The sequence below is a fragment of the Eschrichtius robustus genome, chromosome 3 (assembly GCF_028021215.1).
Source record: "Eschrichtius robustus isolate mEscRob2 chromosome 3, mEscRob2.pri, whole genome shotgun sequence".
NCBI classification, from domain to species: Eukaryota; Metazoa; Chordata; class Mammalia; order Artiodactyla; family Eschrichtiidae; genus Eschrichtius; species Eschrichtius robustus.
In genome coordinates this window covers 131,057,713-131,075,632 of record NC_090826.1, presented here as the reverse complement: position 1 = coordinate 131,075,632, position 17,920 = coordinate 131,057,713, and the positions used below count along the sequence as shown (strand labels likewise).

Below are 17,920 nucleotides of genomic sequence, written 5' to 3'. Positions count from 1 at the left end.
TCTGCTTGCTTCCACCTTTGCTGATTTATATTCTCTTCTCTAAACAATCAAAATGATCCTTTAGAAAAGTCAGACTACACCATTCCTCTGCTCAAAATCCTTTAAACACTCATATCAGTGGCAAAAAACAAAGCCTATAGAGTTTACGAACTTCTATATGACTCCTCCCCTGGCTAACTCTCTGAATTCATCTCCCACTTTCCCCTTACTCATGGTTCTCTAGTCACACAGACTTCCTTGCTATTTCTGGGACATGCCAAGGCCTCTCTTGCTTCAGAGCCTTAATCCTTCTTCCTGAAAGGTTCTTCCCCAAATATCTGCAGAGCTCATTCCCTTATTTCTTTCAGATTTCTGTTCAAATGTCAACTTATCAGACCACCTTATACGAAACAGCATCTCTTACTTCTACTACCCTATACCCTTTACTGTGCTTAATTTTTCTTCTTAAATAATTACCTCCTGATATAATGTATTGGCTTTCTCTCCCAACCAGAACATAAGCTCCATGAAAACAAGGCCTCTGTTCTCTTTTACTCAATGCTATCCTTCAACATGTGGATCCAGTGCTCATTAAATAGCTGTCAAATAAATTCAGCTTTTCTTCCTGCCAAAATAAACTATACCCTCCAAACTTTCTTGTCTGGTTCTCTTGAAAGAATGCCCAGTTTGTAGCCAGGCAAACATAGATTCAAACCTTAGCTGCATCATTTACTAGGTATAATCTTGGGCAAATTACTTAACTTCTCTGATCCTCAAGTTCATCATTTGTAATTGTGGGGATAATTACACTTACCTCACAAGGAAAATGACAGTGTTGGGATTTGTCTGAATGTAGGTCCTCTGACTCCAAAGTCAGTGCTTTATCCTGAACTGTTTTGGTCAACTAGATGGAGCATTTGAAACGGAAATGATCCTGGCAATCTGGTTTACGTGGTTGTTGTTCTTAGAAGGGAGAAAAGGCAAGCACGCTGCCACATGGCTGGACTACGCTGCTCTTTTAGGAGAATAAGAAGGAGCAAGAACAAGGATCACCGAGACTATAAGGGGTGCCTCATTTAAAATCTTCTGAGAAGTTGTATTTAATTCTAGACGTTATATTTAATTCTATACATTAAGTTATTTCTTCTGTGGTTCTGCTATTTGTTTTTGTAAATGTTTACTTAAAAAAAATCTAAGCCCACATCCTCCAACAGTCTCATCACATCCAAAGGGTTCTACTGGCAGAAATGGTTTGTTTTTTCTCCCCCCACCACCTCACCCCATACATCCCAGTACATTTTTCTGGGCATCTTTGAGGGGAAGTTATAGTAAGTGTCCCAGAAATAGGTTGTGTTCATACCTTGTCACATCTATATTCACAACTTCTTTGTTTGGAGTCTGATGGATTAAGTACTCTAATGATTTGAGGGGTGGGGTGGTAAACTAAAGTGTGAACTGCTCCCCAGCAAGAGGAAAGAACCCTAGGAAAGCTATTTTTTTTAACCACTTTTTAAAAATTGAAGTATGGTTAATTTACAATGTTGTTAGTTTCAGGTGTAGAGCAAAGTGATTCAGTTATACATACATATATGTATACATATATATATATGTTCTTTTTCAGATTGTTTCCCATTATAGGTTATTACAAGATATTGAATATATTTCCCTGTGCTATACAGTATGTCCTTATTGTTTATCTATTTTATCCTGTGTATATGTTAATCTTAAACTCCTAATTTATAACCCCCCCCTCCACTATCCGCTTTGGTAACTGTAAGTTTGCTTTCTATGTTTGTGAGTCAATTTCTATTTTGTAAATAAGTTCATTTGCTTTCTTGTTTTTGTTTTTTGTGTGTGTGTTTTTTTTTTTTTTTTTGGTTAGGAAAGCTTTTAATTAAAGGCTTGGGGGAGCAAGCCTGATTGTCCAAGTGAAAATTCATCTGGAGAAACCAGAGGATCTGAAATTATTTGCTTTTCTATCCCAATAGTGAACTAACGACATTACAAATATATATATATATATATATATATATATATGTATATATGTATATATATATATATATATAATATATACATAAAGAAATTGAACTCAAATAACATTTTTATTAACTTAATTTTCAAGACTAATTTACATATGTTTTAAGGCTGAAGGAGCTAAGTGGAAGGATTATTCTGGACTCTATCCACAGTTAACAAACTAAGGAGACCAAATAGAGCTTTTGCCTTCTCCCACAAAAGGACTGCCAATTGCTTCATTTGCAAATATTTTCTCCCATTGTGAGCGTTGTCTTTTCATGTTGTTTATGTTTTCCTTTGCTGTGCAAAAGCTTTTAAGTTTCATTAGGTCCCATTTGTTTATTTTTGTTTTTATTTCCATTTCTCTAGGAGGTGGGTCAAAAAGGATCTTGCTGTGACTTATGTCATAGAGTGTTCTTCCTCTGTTTTCCTCTAAGAGTTTTATAGTGTCTGGTCTTACATTTAGGTCTTTAATTCATTTGGAGTTTATTTTTGTGTACGGTGTTAGGGAGTGTTCTAATTTCATTCTTTTACATGTAGCTGTCCAGTTTTCCCAGCACCAAGAGGGAGGAGACATGGGGATATATGTATATGTATAGCCGATTCACTTTGTTATAAAGCAGAAACTAACACACCATTGTAAAGCAATTATACTCCAATAAAGATGTTAAAAAAAAGGGGGGGGGGAAGGACTGCCAATTCTAGGAAAGAATCAGTCTTTCTAAAACCAAAAGGGTATAAAATCTGCCAATCAGTTTAGCAGATTTTGTATTCATTAAGTGCTTATGAAAAACATAACTTCAAGATAAAGTCCATTAATGGCATATTTTACCATCAACTCTCTCAAACCTTAACAAAATCTTACTTCTTTCTACCAGCCATGTACTTCACAGGAAGCTGACCAAGTCCCCAGCTTTAAGGATGAATCCCAAATTCTCTTGCAATTTTAGGTCAGGATGAAGCTGATAGGGAAGAGGCTACACTGGAGACACAGAGAGAACTTGGGTCCAAGAAGGTACTATCAGGCCATGCATCGACCAGCCCTGGAGCTCACACTACCTATGGCCTTCTCGTTATGTAAATAAAAGATGTCCATATCGATTAAGCCAGTTTGAGTCAAGAAACTTTATGTTACTTTCAGCCCCAAACTTTCTGATACCAAAAACACAGTAGTTAAAATGTGAAACAGTAAAATTAGCCACATGTTCTAAATTTACTAACCAACTTTAATACAGAAAATTGCCCTTGCTTTGACTGGCCAACTACTCCTGTATGTAGAGGTTCTTGCTCCATTATTATCAGATTTTCTAAATATGGTACTGATAGATTTAGAATTATGGTTTGAATTTGTGCCTTTTCTTTCAAATGAAGTAAAAATGTTGTTAGAAGACTAGATACTCTTTCTTCATGGCTGATTGCCCAGTTCCTGTTAGGCTGTTACATTAAGTTTTAAAATACTGTTTCTCTAACACCAGCTATGAGGGGGTGCTTGGTAAAAGCACAGATTCTTAAGAGGGGCTAGAGAATCAATATCTCTGGGGGTGTAGTTCCAGAGTCTGCATTCAGCAAGCAGGTTATTTTAACACAAATTAAAGTTTGACTAATAATTGGCTAATAAATTGGACCAATAAATAAAATTTCTTTATTAGCGGAAAATGTTGGTTTTTACAAAGAGACTATGTTGACCTAAGTTGAAAGGAAATAACAACATGGAGAAAGTAATGATTCAAAATGTAGCTATAGAGGAAAGAAAAAAAGTAAGAGCGAAGTCTTGTCAAACATACAAAATGAAATAAAACAAGAAGGATTCACATTTACCAAAATGTCAGTAAGTCTAAAAAATCAGACATTATGTATGAAATCATTTTAAGAAACTGTAGGGACTTCCCTGGTGGTCCAGTGGTAAAGAATCTGCCTTCCAATGCAGGGGACCCGGGTTCAATCCCTGGTCGGGGAACAAAGATTCCATATGCCGCGGCGCAACTAAGCCCACACGCCACAACTACCGAGCTCTCACGCCTCAACAAGAGAGCCCGGGGGCCGCAACCTACAGAGCCCACATGCCCTGGAGCCCGCACACCACAAGTAGAGAGAAAACCTGCATGCCACAACTAGAGAGAAGCCGGTGTGCCACAACGAAGACCCGACGTAGCTAAAAAAAAAAACCAAAAAAAACTAATTACTACATTTGAATTTCTACATATAATTGGAAGGAAAAAGCTGCTATTAAAATTTTTTCAATTATTCTTTCACATTCTGTGGGAAAGGGCAATGTTTATTTCAGAGACAGATGGTGCTTTTAAGAAAACACCTATTTGGGCCTTTTAAATATAAAACGCAAGGTGAGGGCCCCTTGGGATGATAAAGACCATTAGATGTACTTCGTCTGCAGTATTTTTTGGTTTGTTTTGAAATGTAAATTGAATTTGAATATCATTAGGAGGGCTTGGAATCTTAGTTCACCACAGTCCCCACCACTCTCTCTTATGTGAAACTATGCCATGCACTTATATGAACTACCTATAAGATATATGAGGATTTTGTTTTTTAACCTCTGTTCTAGAGGTAGCAAGATTGTAACAAAGAGAACTAAACTACTCAGTATAATAAAGTAACAGTAACTTCAAAGGGAGAAAGTTTTAGGGAGAGAAAGAGAATTAGAAAGGAAAAGAAACAGAGACTGATTAAAACTGGTGGCAGGTTGTGATTTAAGGAGAGAAACAGCCAGTGAGAAAATAATGAATGGCCAAACCTTTATGGCCTCCTTCATTATCCGTAAACTTTCAGTAAAAACCTGAGGTATTCAATGGCAGTCGTCAATGAAGGTGAAGAGAGAGACAGTGAGTATACAGTATTTCTAGAAAGAAGCTTGGCTGTGAAAAGAGACATAAACTACTATGTCTGTTTAAAGAGAGTAATAACTGGAAAATGATTATATATTGATGCAAAGAACCAGAAGGAGGGAGAAGTTTTAAAATATATGTAAAGAGGGAGAGAATAAATGATGGAGCAAAATTCTTGAAAAGTGGGAGTATTTAGAAACAAAATACAGAAGAACGGATCTTAGACAAAAGGAAGAAGGGCTCACCATAAGAGGTCAGAGTAAGGCAGTGGGAGGAAACATAGTGTGGAAACAGACACATTTATTTTTGGGTAAGGAGGTGTCAGGAGCTTGAGGAAGTTCATACCTGATGGCCTCTTTTTTCTGTGAAGTTTGGAGTTGGGGGAGCAGGTCACTTGCTGCCACTGAAAGGAGTGTTAAGAGGATTATGAGAAGAATGGATAAGGATGTGAAATAGCTACTGTGGAGTATGAGTAAGCATTGATTAGGGACTCATAGAAATACTGTTGGATGACACTGTTGGCCCGAATGATATTAAAGACTCTGAATACAGTAGCATGAATTCCCTGTGGCTGGTTTTATCCAGCAGTAATCAACAGCCCAAATTACAGAATATAAATGCCTGCCTTAATCTAGAATGGGTAAATGCCATGGACACACTCGGGAGTTGAGTGAGTGGTGGCTAGAAAATGGTTGAAGTGGTTGCAGGAGTAAACTGTGTAAAAACACAAGAGACAAAAGCATGTTGATTATGATTAGGTCAAAGAACAGCTGGAATGGGCATTCAAGAGGTTATGGTCAGAAAACAAGTTATTAGGACTTAAAATGATTTCAGAGAGAGATTTTCTGAGTGATAGTAGGAAATGAATTTTTGAAGTGAGTGAAGGTAAAAGTCCCAAGAATTTAGGAGGTCAAGGAAATGCAGGCTAGACAAATGGATGGGTCATTCCCATGAATACTGATATTTCGAATGATAGAAAAATCAAGTCGTGCATGTAGGAAACAAACCAAAGAACAAATAAAAGATCTTAAATATTCTTCATGTTTACTAAGGGAATGCTACAACTTTAGTACCTCCTTAAGTACATTTAATAACAGCATTTCCACATACCCAAAATATTTGAGTCAACTTAAATTTCATAGCTATCTTGGCACTCGTTCCTCAGATCTACTTCAAATGGAATAGTCTTAATTGAGGAAAGAGTCATTTTCTATAAGTGGCTATGATAATTTGAAATCAAGCACAATAAAAAGTTTAGAAAAACATAGCCTTCTAAAGCATTTATAATCAAGTTTTATCTCTTAGTCCAAAGACCTGCAGAATCTCTCCTTAGCTTGGAATTGTGCTCCGTATCTACCAAATGAGCATCTCTCCCTTTATACTTCAAACATTTGTTTTAATTTGGAAATTAGCAGCCTGCTCTTAAAAGATTCAGCTGAGTTGACCCTCATTTAAAGTCCTAAGCACACATGAATAGGGAGAGCTAGAGATTTGAGCATACAAATCCTTAAAACAGAAATAACATCTCAAGGTGCCAGTGAGGCTTATTAGAAGAGCATCCACTAGGCAGTACATTCCCTACCATACCAGAAAGCCAGGCGGTTAATTCCTTAATCTGAAAGTAGGTCATGAATACTTCAGCCTTAAGGCATCACTGTTTATTGGATGAAATGAGGGTCAGCATTGGGTGCCTTGGCCCAGCAATCAAGGTAAGATGGAGAAAGGGCAATTGGCCATGCAAACAAGCTGGTCTCCCTTTATGTCAGGAAAGCAAGTCTCCCTAGGATACCTCTCAGCAACTTCCACTGACATTTCATTGGCAGCACTGTGTTACATAGCCAACCCAAAATGCAAAGAATATTAAAGATATCAAGTATAATATTTTTTTTCTTGTGTCTATATAGTAGAAGGAGGAAAGAAAGGAGAGGTGTTGAGTAAGCCAACTTGGCATGGCACACCGAGAAAGAGCCAAATCAAGCAGGTGTATCTTATATTACTATTTTTTTAAATTAATTAAGTTTTTGGCTGAGTTGGGTCTTCATTGCTGCGCACGGGCTTTCTCTAGTTGCAGCAAGCGGGAGCTACTCTTCATTGTGGTGTGTGGGCTTCTCATTGTGGTGGCTTCTCTTGTTGCGGAGCACGGGCTCTAGGCACACGGGCTTCAGTAGTTGCAGCATGTGGGTTTGGTAGTTGTGGCACACGGGCTTAGTTGCTCCATGGCATGTGAGATCTTCCCAGACCAGGGATCGAACCCGTGTCCCCTGCATTGGCACCTGGATTCTTAACCACTGCGCCACTAGGGAAGTCCCCTTATACTACTATTTTAAAGCATACATTTTAGACTAACTAGAATAAACTGGAAATTCTAAAGACAAGAGATGTGAATGGGATTTGTCTTTTGATGTTGAACTCAAGGAGCTCATCTGTGATCTTCACCGTGAGTGAACATTATCAATAAAATCTCTAGATACAATTAAATAAAACAATACCCAAAGAACCTAAAGCTTCTTACCCATTTATGAATCTTCAATGGGTTTTCATCTTAGGCCCCACCTTAAACACCCCTGGTACTCCCTAGGATTTTGCTTTTGGCATCCTCCTTTTCTGTTCTACCCTCATTCACACCTACAACTTCAAGAATTTTCTGCATACTGATGACTCACAATTTTTTTCTCTCTCCAGCCCAAACCATTCTTCTGCCCCAGATCCATATTCCAATTACACGCTGGCTATCTCTACCTGGCTGTTTCCTAGACATAATAATCTTAAAGAATACAAAAGAGAATCTATTCTTGGCTTAGTAAAACCTGTTCCTCTTCCTGTATTTTTGATCTCATTATGGCAGCACCTAGTTTCCCAAGCTAAGATCTTTGGAGTCATTTATACTGTTACCTTTTCCTCACTCTATATTCACCAAATCCTTTTGATTTTACTATTAAGCAAACTCTTAATTCCATCCTCTTCTCTCAATCCCCACTGCCATAGATCTACTTCAGGTCCTCATCAGCTTTCATCTAAACTACTACAACTCCTTTAAATTAGTATTTTTTTGCCATTATCTCTTCCCTTTTTCTGGTCTACATCCTATCTTCTTAAATATCAGCCCCAAAACCAAATCTGATTTGTATAACAACATCCATTGGCTCTTAAATACCTAAAGGGTAAAGTTGAACTCTTTCCCATGGTTGTAGCCTCATTTTCCATGATTTTTTCCCCTTGTTTCCCCTTCTTCCTCCCTCATATACTCTACACTGCAGACATACTTACCATTCCATACATCTTATACACTTTCAGGTTTTGGTGTCTTTTTGTGTTTTCGTTTTTGTTTTTGGCACAGCTGTTCCTTCTGTTTATGGTGGCTTTATTATCTCCCTTCTTTAATTCTTATCCTTTAAAGTACATTCTTGAAAGCAAATTCTTATCCTTTCTAAAAGATCCAGCTCGAATATCACAACCTCTGTGAAGCTTTCCTCATCTCCACAGAGCAGAGGTTTACCTCTCTATTAAAATGCTGTTCATGGGACTTCCCTGGTGGCGCAGTGGTTAAGAATCCGCCTGCCAATGCAGGGGACACGGTTTCGACCTCCTGGTCTGGGAAGATCCCACATGCCACGGAGCAACTAAGCCCGTGTGCCACACTACTGAGCCTGCGCTCTAGAGCCCACGAGCCACAACTACTGAGCCCGTGCACCACAACTACCGAAGCCCACTCGCCTACAGCCTGTGCTCCGCAACAAGAGAAGCCACCGCAATGAGAAGCCCACGCATCACAATGAAGAGTAGCCCCCGCTCGCTGCAACTAGAGAAAGCCCATGTGCAGCAACAAAGACCCAACGCAGCCAAAAAAAAAAAAAAAAAAGTCCTGTTCATGTTGTATTATGGTATCTGTTTACATGTCTTTCCATCACTTCATCTGTATATGTACAGTATACAGGCATAGAACAAGTACTATATAAATGTTTGGTGAGTGAATAAACCAATTCCTAATAAAATCAGGCTCAGTTTCCTACTTGTATATTTATGGAAAGATGGAAGAATTACATTGCAAAATGTTTTAGTATCTCTAAATTAAATCAATGGTTAAAAAATAGTATCTTGGGAGACGGGCACACTGTTGGTGAGACTTCAGACTGGTATAATCTCTAAGGAGAGGAATTTGTTAATATTAACCAAAATCTTAAAATGCACATACTCTTTGGGCAATCTGACATCTAAGAATTTATCCTATACTTACACAGCTGGGCAAAAACCACATACAAGGATATTCACTGCAGAACTGGTTGTAACAGCAAACCGTTTGAAATAAATGTCTCTCAAAGGGACTGGTTAACTATGGTACCTACAGATAATAAAATACTATGTAACTATTAAAAAGAATAAGGTGGGTCTATGTATTTGTCATATCTACAAGATAATGTGTGAGGTGAAAAAAGAAAGATACAGAAGACTGTGCATGATGTGCGAACATTAGTGTTTTTTAAAAAGGGGAGCTATTCTATATATGCTTGTATATGTATTACAATACTGAAAGAATGCATAAGAAACTGCTTTCAAGTGGTTCCTCTGGAGAGGAAAATTGGGAGCTAGGGTCAGCATTGGGAGACTTACTTTTCATTGAATATCCTATCTTTTAAATTTTGTAGCATTTACCCATAATAGGTAGTTAAATAAATGAATGCAATGAAGCTTTACTAATAAAATGCCAATCAGTTGCATAAAACTTTATGATTAAGCATTGGAATACCCTAACAGCAATTTTCAATCTTTTCTTGTTCATAGTTTTTTCCCCCCTCATGGGAAAAGTCTGTAGACACTGTTCAGTTGTTCAGTCATTCAAACAATTATTCAGTGATCATTAGGTGCCAGGGATACAAAGATACAGAAGACATATGACACTCAAAGGGCTCACACTCTAGTAGTGAGAACAAACATGTATTCAAATTATCTCAATATAAACAGTTATTTCTCATTCAAAGCTTCTCCAATAGCTGGTAAGTATAAACCCAACATTACTTCCCAGAGACTGCTTTCTGGGTTGCAGCAGCAAGAATGACAACCATAAGGAAAGGGTAGGGAAGTGTGACCATGACTTAACATAGGTAGCAGGTAAAAGTAAAACCAGAGAGCAGTGGTAGGCCAGGCTCTGGCCAAGTGATGGTGATGAAAAAAAAGAACTGTAACTTAACAATTAATGGCACCAGAATTCTCCAACATGTTTAAACAACTGGCAATATTATATAAAAAAAGCAAGAAAAAAAAAGGGTAGGTATGAGTGATTAAGCAAATATTTTATACAGAAATTACTGATAAACCAAAAACATTCTCATGCTGTGCCTTCCCTTTTTAAAAAATAATAAGCTCATATTAAACAATTACATAAGATATGACATTTATGGCAGCTGAGGATGAGAAGCAATCAGTGATTCTTGCAATCATGTTAGAAGTTGAAGTGATGAAGCATTTAATATATGTGTTGTTAATTTCTTCATGTACTTTCAGTCAAATATTATTCCTACTTTAGAGTCAGACACAAATAAGATAATGGTATTTGTTATATCCATAACATCTTTTCATCTGGTGATCTCAAAGCACTTGCAAGCATTCATTAATTCCCAATATCCTGGTCAGATACATTACAGAAGTAAACTGGGGCACAGAGAAGGTGAACAGCTCAAGGGCAATCAAAAAAATCAATAATTGATTTGGAAAAAACATTTATATTCTGGTTCTTGCTCCTGGTTCTAAGTCATACCCCCATCACAAAATGCTTCTTCTCTTAAAAGGGTCTACCAGAGCTATTTATCTTTTTGTTTTGTTTTGTTTTGTTTTTAATGAAAGTGTTTATTGGCAATAAACTTAGCCCTCAACTTACTTGTATTTACAGTATCATTTTGAAATGGATACTCTAAGAGAATTTTTGTTTATACTCAGGATAAAAATTACACAGTATTTTTTTTTGTACTCACAATTGTTTCATTTTTTTTTCACACACACACACTGTATTGTATTTTTACAAGAGATAAATAGACTGACACCATGCATTGTACATGGATGACCACAACACAAGCAACAATGATTGCAATTACCAAACACGAAACACACTCATACTATGTCATAATATTGACATTCAGTCCGGTAATCCTCCACTGTAACAAGAGCTATTTATCTTTGATGTTAAACAAAAATGATTAAATACAGTTCAATAAATGTAAAATGAGTTTTACAAACGAAGAAATAGAAGTGGGCTGATTTTCAATAAGGATTTGAGTCCTATTTGTTGGAACAGATTGAAAAAAAGCATTACTAAATTTCTAAATTCTAGGGTTAGAATTGTCTATGTTTTCCCACACACCGTTCTATTTTTCTATGGACTAAGTCATGTCCAATAACTTTTTTAGTCCTCAAACAAACTTCCCTGCAATGCAGCTATTTTAATTAATAGAACAAATGTATCAATGAACATCAATGAAATAACCAAAACCATAATTAGACATTCAGTACAGTGTATTATAAGCAATCATTAGTCTTATATGGCAACAGAACCCTCTACATTCTATGGTTGAAGACTATAATAAACCGATATAGTATCACAGTACACTTAGTGATTACCACAAAAAATTACCATGCAAAAAGGAAAACTGAAGTGTTAACTACATAAAACTCACAGCACTCTTTAGAAATTTAAGTTTTATATCTTACTCTATTTAAAAAGCTATTAATTCCTGATACTACTTTTGATTTATTTTAGAACAAGAATCATTAGTTACAAGCAGAATTTGGTAAGATTTGAAAGCGTTTAAAATTTTTTTAAATGAAGCCCTGGATTATTATGTGAATTGCATTTAGTGAAACCGAAGGTTTTCTTCCTAAATGCCTACCTGCGCATTGGCTTTCCTTCCATGCAACATGAAAAGTACCCTTCACCACACTCTAAAGCCGAACCTAAGACAACAGAAAAGCAGTAACTTAAAAACTATTTCTGATCTTTCCGATAACAATCTCTATACAATAATTTCGTTCAGTGATAAAGAATTTTATATCCTATTACACGACAGGCCTTTTGCAGATGCACAATCATAACCCTTACCTAGTACCTTTAAGATGACCATCTTTACTCTGAATGCTAAAAAGATTATATGTGAATGTGAGGGTAAGTGCGCTAAATAGTCCCGACTGCTAGGTTAGTCTTGTCTCTCTTCAAAAAGTGCTTTGGAGACATTTAACTTTGACCTATCAAGTATATCTACAGAGTATTCACCAGATACCCATAGCAGTACTAACATGATAGATCGGATAGGGAACACGCTGGTTTAACAACGGATCTGAAAGCTGTTAAGCTGTCCCGAAAGGACAGGAGTAGGAGCAGTCACTTGCCTTTAAAAACAAACAACTCCACTTTCGATAGCCCGGGCAGATAGAACAGGGTAGAGAAACTATGGCTCCAGACTAACATTCTCTTTACAAGCCCTTCCCTCAATTCCCGAAACAATGTCCACCACCCACTTGGCAAGATTTCGCTAGGTCCAGAGGGTTAAGTGGGACTCACGATATCCACTTCCTTCCCCGCAAATTCCAGCCCCTGTCTAGGGAAGTTGTCCAGGGTGCGGAACCCCACGCCCTCAGGCAGAACGGCCCAGCGCCTTCCCTGGCTCCGGAGTAGGGCTGTCAGCCAGCTCGAGCGCAGTCTGGTGCCCCGCAAGGCCCAGCCCCAGTCCCCTAACAGCCCCTTCCTGGTGCCGAATGACAGGCGGCGGGAGACGCACTGCCCTCACCCAATGGGCAGCTCGGCAACTTGGGACCACAGATTAGCAAAGCGAGTCCTGGGTGCTGTCCACTGTCCCCTGCTCTAAGGCTGCTAACCTACCGGCTCCGACACTTTCTTCTCTGCAGTAGGCTCCTTTGCCTCCTCCGCCCGCCACCTCCTCTCTGGCCTCTTTGCCTCGGGTAGCGCAAGGAGGATGCCGCTCCTCGAGCCTATTTCCTCCGCATCCTCCGCCCCACTTCAGCAGCAGGAAGTGGTCCTGTTTCTAAATCGTTCCCTCTGGAACCCACGTACTCTGTCAAGAGGTTCCGGCGCGGATAAGGAAGTAGATGCGCCCTTTGTTGGGGGCTTAGGTCCTTTCAAAGACTGCCAGTCCTCGTTACCAGTTCCTTGTATCCCGACGGTGACCACTGTGCTAGTTCACCGCTGAACTGGCAGTATTTAAATACTGAAGGCTTCTTTCTTCTTTGTTTTCCCCATCAGAAGCCAATAGAAAGATGGGACGAGTCACGGAAAGCCAGGAATTTTGATTTATTTGTAGCTGGCGCGTTTCCTGTTGGCACAATCTTTTCCCTAATTGTGGATTGAATGATTGACACATGCGTACATGCAGTCGGCATGTATCTATTAGGCCCCATATATCTATTAGGTTCCAGATTTCCCAATTTAGCTTTCAAGACACCAGGGTTTTACTCAGGATTTTAAGGCTATGTCAGCTTCCCTTTCACTTAGTATTCTACAAGAGACACTTCACCAAACACTTCTCTGAACTCACTTCAGTATTACTGAGAAAAAAAAAAAAAAAACTTTGTCAGTTTGTCCTTTGCCTGATTTTCCCATAGCACACAGCCACCTAATTTTCACTATATGTTTAGAAAACAAACAAGTGATAGGGTGGGGGATACAATTTCAGTAATATCAGTGAAAGACTGTTGCTGGTTTCCTGATAACTATTATAGGCTGAGCATGAACGTAACCAGATTTTCTTTAGCTGTTCTTCACATGGAATCTACACAGATTTTTGCAGTTGTGTCTGAAAGGGAAAGAATGTATTCTGTTAATTAGCTTGTAGTGGGAAATGCATGGTCTTTAGATCCAGACACCGATAGTTTCAAATCCTAGTCCTGTGATTCACCAGATTTGTGATCTTGGTCAAATTTCTTAATCACTTAGGCATTAGTTTCTTTTGTGTAAAAGGGAAATAATACTCTTTTTATACAATTGTTGAGAGAAGTAAATTATAATGAAGATCATGTGTGTCTGGCACTTAGTAGGCACTCAACAAATGTCAGTTTTCTCTCCTCTTTCTTTAAATGGACTCAACTGAGCACTTATTGCATGCCAAATACCATGCTAGGCTTTGGAAATACAGTCGTGAACAAGATAGACACCATCCTGAAGCTCTAGTGATCATTTATGTGGTTATGATGGTTGACTTTCGAACAACTTTTTCATTATGAGTAATTGGTCTAAACCATCTCCATACAAATGACCAATACAGACTAATGAGAAATCAGAGGAAATCTAATGGGGACTGTGGGGTAAGATTTCCTAGCATTTTTAGAAGAGATGCAGGAAGAAATATCATCTTTTCCCTTTGGCCATTGTTGTGCCTGGATGAGACACCTGGAAGCACCACAACCGTTTTGCAATTATGAGGGAAGGCAGAGGAGAATGAAGCTAGACAATAAGGATGGTAGAACAGAGAGACTGAAAGAATTGGGATTCTTGAATGTAGTTTTTAAACTACTAATTCTCCCTTGCCCAGACACTTCCCTATTGCTGGCCTTGTAGTTATGTGAGATAATAAATTTCCAATAAGTGAGTTGGGGGTTTCTATTAATTGCAGCCAAAAGCATGCTAGTTTGTGTAAAAGGATATAGACAAAATAAACAAGTAAACAAATAAGTAAAATAATTTCAGTCAGTGGCAAATGCTATCTAGGAAAGAGCTAAACAGGTGATGTTATGGACAGTGACTATTTGGGGAAAGGAGAGGCTGCTTTAAGTAGCATGATCAGGTAAGTGCTCTCTGAAAAGGTGGGTTGAGATCTGAAAGGTGAGGGAGAAGCAATCCAGGTGGAAAGCTGGGAGAAGAGTGTTTCAAGTAGAGTGAATAGCAAAGGGAAATGACCTGAGACATAAATAAGCTCATCCTGTTCAAGGAACTTAAAAAAAGCCACTGTGAGTAGAAATAATATTAGATATGAGGTAAGAAAGATAGGCAAGAACAAGATCATATATTGTCTTGAAAGATATTGTAAGAAGTTCAGATTTTATTTTAAATTCTATGGAAGATATTTGGAGATATTTCAGCTCAGTTTAGGTTTAACAGTTGATCCTAAATTCAAAACCTTGAAAATTAGAGGAGAAAAATGTGGATGTTCCATATTAACTATAGGGACAGTCACATGTGGGAAAGAATACAGATCAATATTTCAAGAACTGTTCTTGCTATGGCTGATGGAAAATAAAGGTAGATTTTATTTGATTAAATTGGGGATTTTAATAAAGAAATTTTTCTTGGTAAAATTCAATAATACAATTAATTAATGGCTATAATTCAAAATAACTGCCGTCCATAGCTAATCATTAGTCCCAGAGTGTGTTAATGACTTATAAAGGAACCAAATGTAGGCACTAAGATAGCTCTCAGTTTTTACTTTCTCATCTGGGAATTTAAGGTTGACTTCAGATGCAAAATAATAAGACTAAGCCGGAAAGCAGTGAGTTTTGAGTTGGGGATAGGAAATTCTAGGGAGTTTTAGGATATCAGGAGGGGTATGTGGTTGGTTTTAGGTAGATTTAATTTAAATCTATGATTTAACATCCATGAACTTGGATATCTTGTGTAAGCAACCCAAATTGTGCTTATATAAACTCCTCTGTAAAATGGAAAACAATTTTACAATATTCATAGTGCTATAGGAAGTAGTAGATAATAATCATCACAAATTCTACAAAAATATCCTTAAAAACAAAACACTAGGAGAGAGAGATTATCCTCACTCTATAGATGAGGACGTTGAGGCACATATGTGTTAAATGATTGACTTAAGATTCTGCAGCTAGTTAGCATTAAACTAGTAAGTGATAAAGTATAGAGTTAAATAAAATCAATCTAATGCCGCTCCCCCTCATCTCATAATTAAAAATTTGTCACATGAATTGTAGGAAACTCTTCTGCACAAAATGAAAAGGCAACCTACTAAATGGGAGAAAATATTTGCAACACATATATCTGATAAGGGGTTAATATCCAAAATATATAAAGAACTCATACAACTTAATGGCAAAAAACAAACAAACAAAAATCAATCTAATTTTAAAATGGGCAGATGACCTGGATACACATTTTTCCAAAGAAGACATACAGATGGCCAATGGGCACATGAAAAGTTGCTCAGCATCACTAATCATCAGGGAAATGCAAATCAAGACCGTAATGAGATATCACTTCACATCTTTTAGAATGGCTATTATCAAAAAGACAAGAAATAAGTGTTGATGAAGATGTGAAGAAAAGGGAATTTTGTGTACTGTTGGGGGGAATGTAAACTAGTGCAACCACTATGTAAAACAGTATGGAGGTTCCTAAAAAATTTAAAAATAGAACTACCATATGATCCAGAAATTCTACTTCTGAGTATTTATCTGAAGAAAATGAAAACACTAACTCGAAAAGATATATATACCCCCAAGTTCATTGGACCATTATTTACAATAGCCAAAATATGGAAACAACCTAAGTGTCCATCAATGGATGAATGGATAAAGAAAATGTTATATATATATAATGGAATATTACTCAGCCATAAAAATAATGAAATTTTATCCATTTGTGACAACATGGATGGACCTTGAGGGCATTATGCTAAGTGAAATAAGTCAGACAGAGAAAAACAAATACCATATGATTTCATTTATATGTGGAATCTAACAAGCAAACAAAAAACAAGCTCATAGATACAGAGAACAGACTGATGGTTGCAAAGGCAGGAGGTGGGCGAAGTGGGTGAAGTAGGTCAAAAGGTACAAGCTTCCATTATAAAATAAGTAAGTCATGGGGATGTAATGTACAACATGGTGACTATAGTTTATAATGCTGTATTGCATATTTGAAAGTTGCTAAGAGAGTAGATCTTAAAAGTTCACATCTCAAGAAAAAATAGTTTGTAACTATGTATAGTGATAAATGTTAATTAGACTTACTATGGTGATCATTTTGTAATAAATGCAAATATCAAATAGTTATTCTGTAAACCTGAAATGAATATAATGTTATATGTCAATTATACCTCAATTAAAAAAACCCCACAAAAATAACTTTTAGAAATTAAGGAGAGCAAACTTTAAATGAAATGGTATTGCTTTTGTCTTTAAAAAATATATATATATGAATTATAGGCAGATTGTTACTGTTTAAATGGCAAATATGTTAATGTTTGAACCTCCTTTAAATGACTTGCTTTAATCATGCTCTTTGAAAACTATAATTATATTCCACCCTTGCTTAAAATATAATATAGACTCAGTTATCCACAGGATAAAATTTAGACTCATGATTAAATTAAAGCCTATCAAAATCTATAAGACTAGTCAGCATCTAATTCAGAGGTTCTAAATCTGAGTGCTGTGTATGCCTTCAGTATACTGTGAACCCTCTGCATTTATTTTTTTTCTTTTTTAAAAATTTTTAATGGAGTATAGTTCTTTACAATGTTGTGTTAGTTTCTACTGTACAGCAAAGTGAATCAGCTATACGTATACATATATCCCCTCTTTTTTGGATTTCCTTCCCATTTAGGTCACCAGAGAGAACTGAGTAGAGTGAAGACATGTGATGTGATTGTCTCCAGAGTCCCATTGCTTTCATTAAGGAGAAAGTGACCTAACTTAGTTTAGAATTTGAAATCTGTTCCCTGCCTCCTACTAACCCTCCAGTCATATGATGAATAAGTCATTAGCTAAGGAAAAGCAAAGTTATCTCACAAAATGGGTTTATTTTGTGGTAGAGAAGCAATCTAACATTTAAGCAACACTAACCACTTACAAATGGGTACCATTTAAACTAATTATTAATGGCTTATAAGGTAACTGGAAACTGAGGTCCATAAAAATGGAGGCAGACTTTAGAGCTATTCCCAGATGTGAGGAAATAGAAGATTTTAAAAAAGTAGAACTCTAAGCATGCTGTGAGCATATTTCTGAGGAAAAACATAGTAAATCCCCTTAGATGAGTTTTAGTCAGATACCCGTTTCTCAAGACTGCAGATACAGAGTAAGAGTGAGAAATTCTTTGCCAAGGACAGCTACAAATC

General features: G+C 37.2%; 1 protein-coding gene across 3 annotated transcripts in view; it reads right to left on the bottom strand.

The window, feature by feature from the left end:
- Positions 1–12,824, bottom strand: part of KLHL20 (kelch like family member 20) — a 79,597-nt gene extending 66,773 nt beyond the window's left edge. The window contains exons 1-2 of one of the 3 annotated variants that reach the window (XM_068541264.1): positions 12,703–12,824; positions 11,717–11,780 (exon numbers count right to left, since the gene is read on the bottom strand). In XM_068541264.1, the coding sequence (XP_068397365.1) occupies positions 11,717–11,739 (23 nt within the window). In that variant the 5' untranslated portion in view covers positions 11,740–11,780; positions 12,703–12,824. Of the gene's footprint in view, positions 1–5,183; positions 5,242–11,716; positions 11,781–12,702 lie in introns of those variants that run through there. The other 2 variants (XM_068541266.1, XM_068541265.1) reach the window with 2 other exon arrangements.
- Between the last annotated feature and the right edge of the window lie 5,096 nt (positions 12,825–17,920).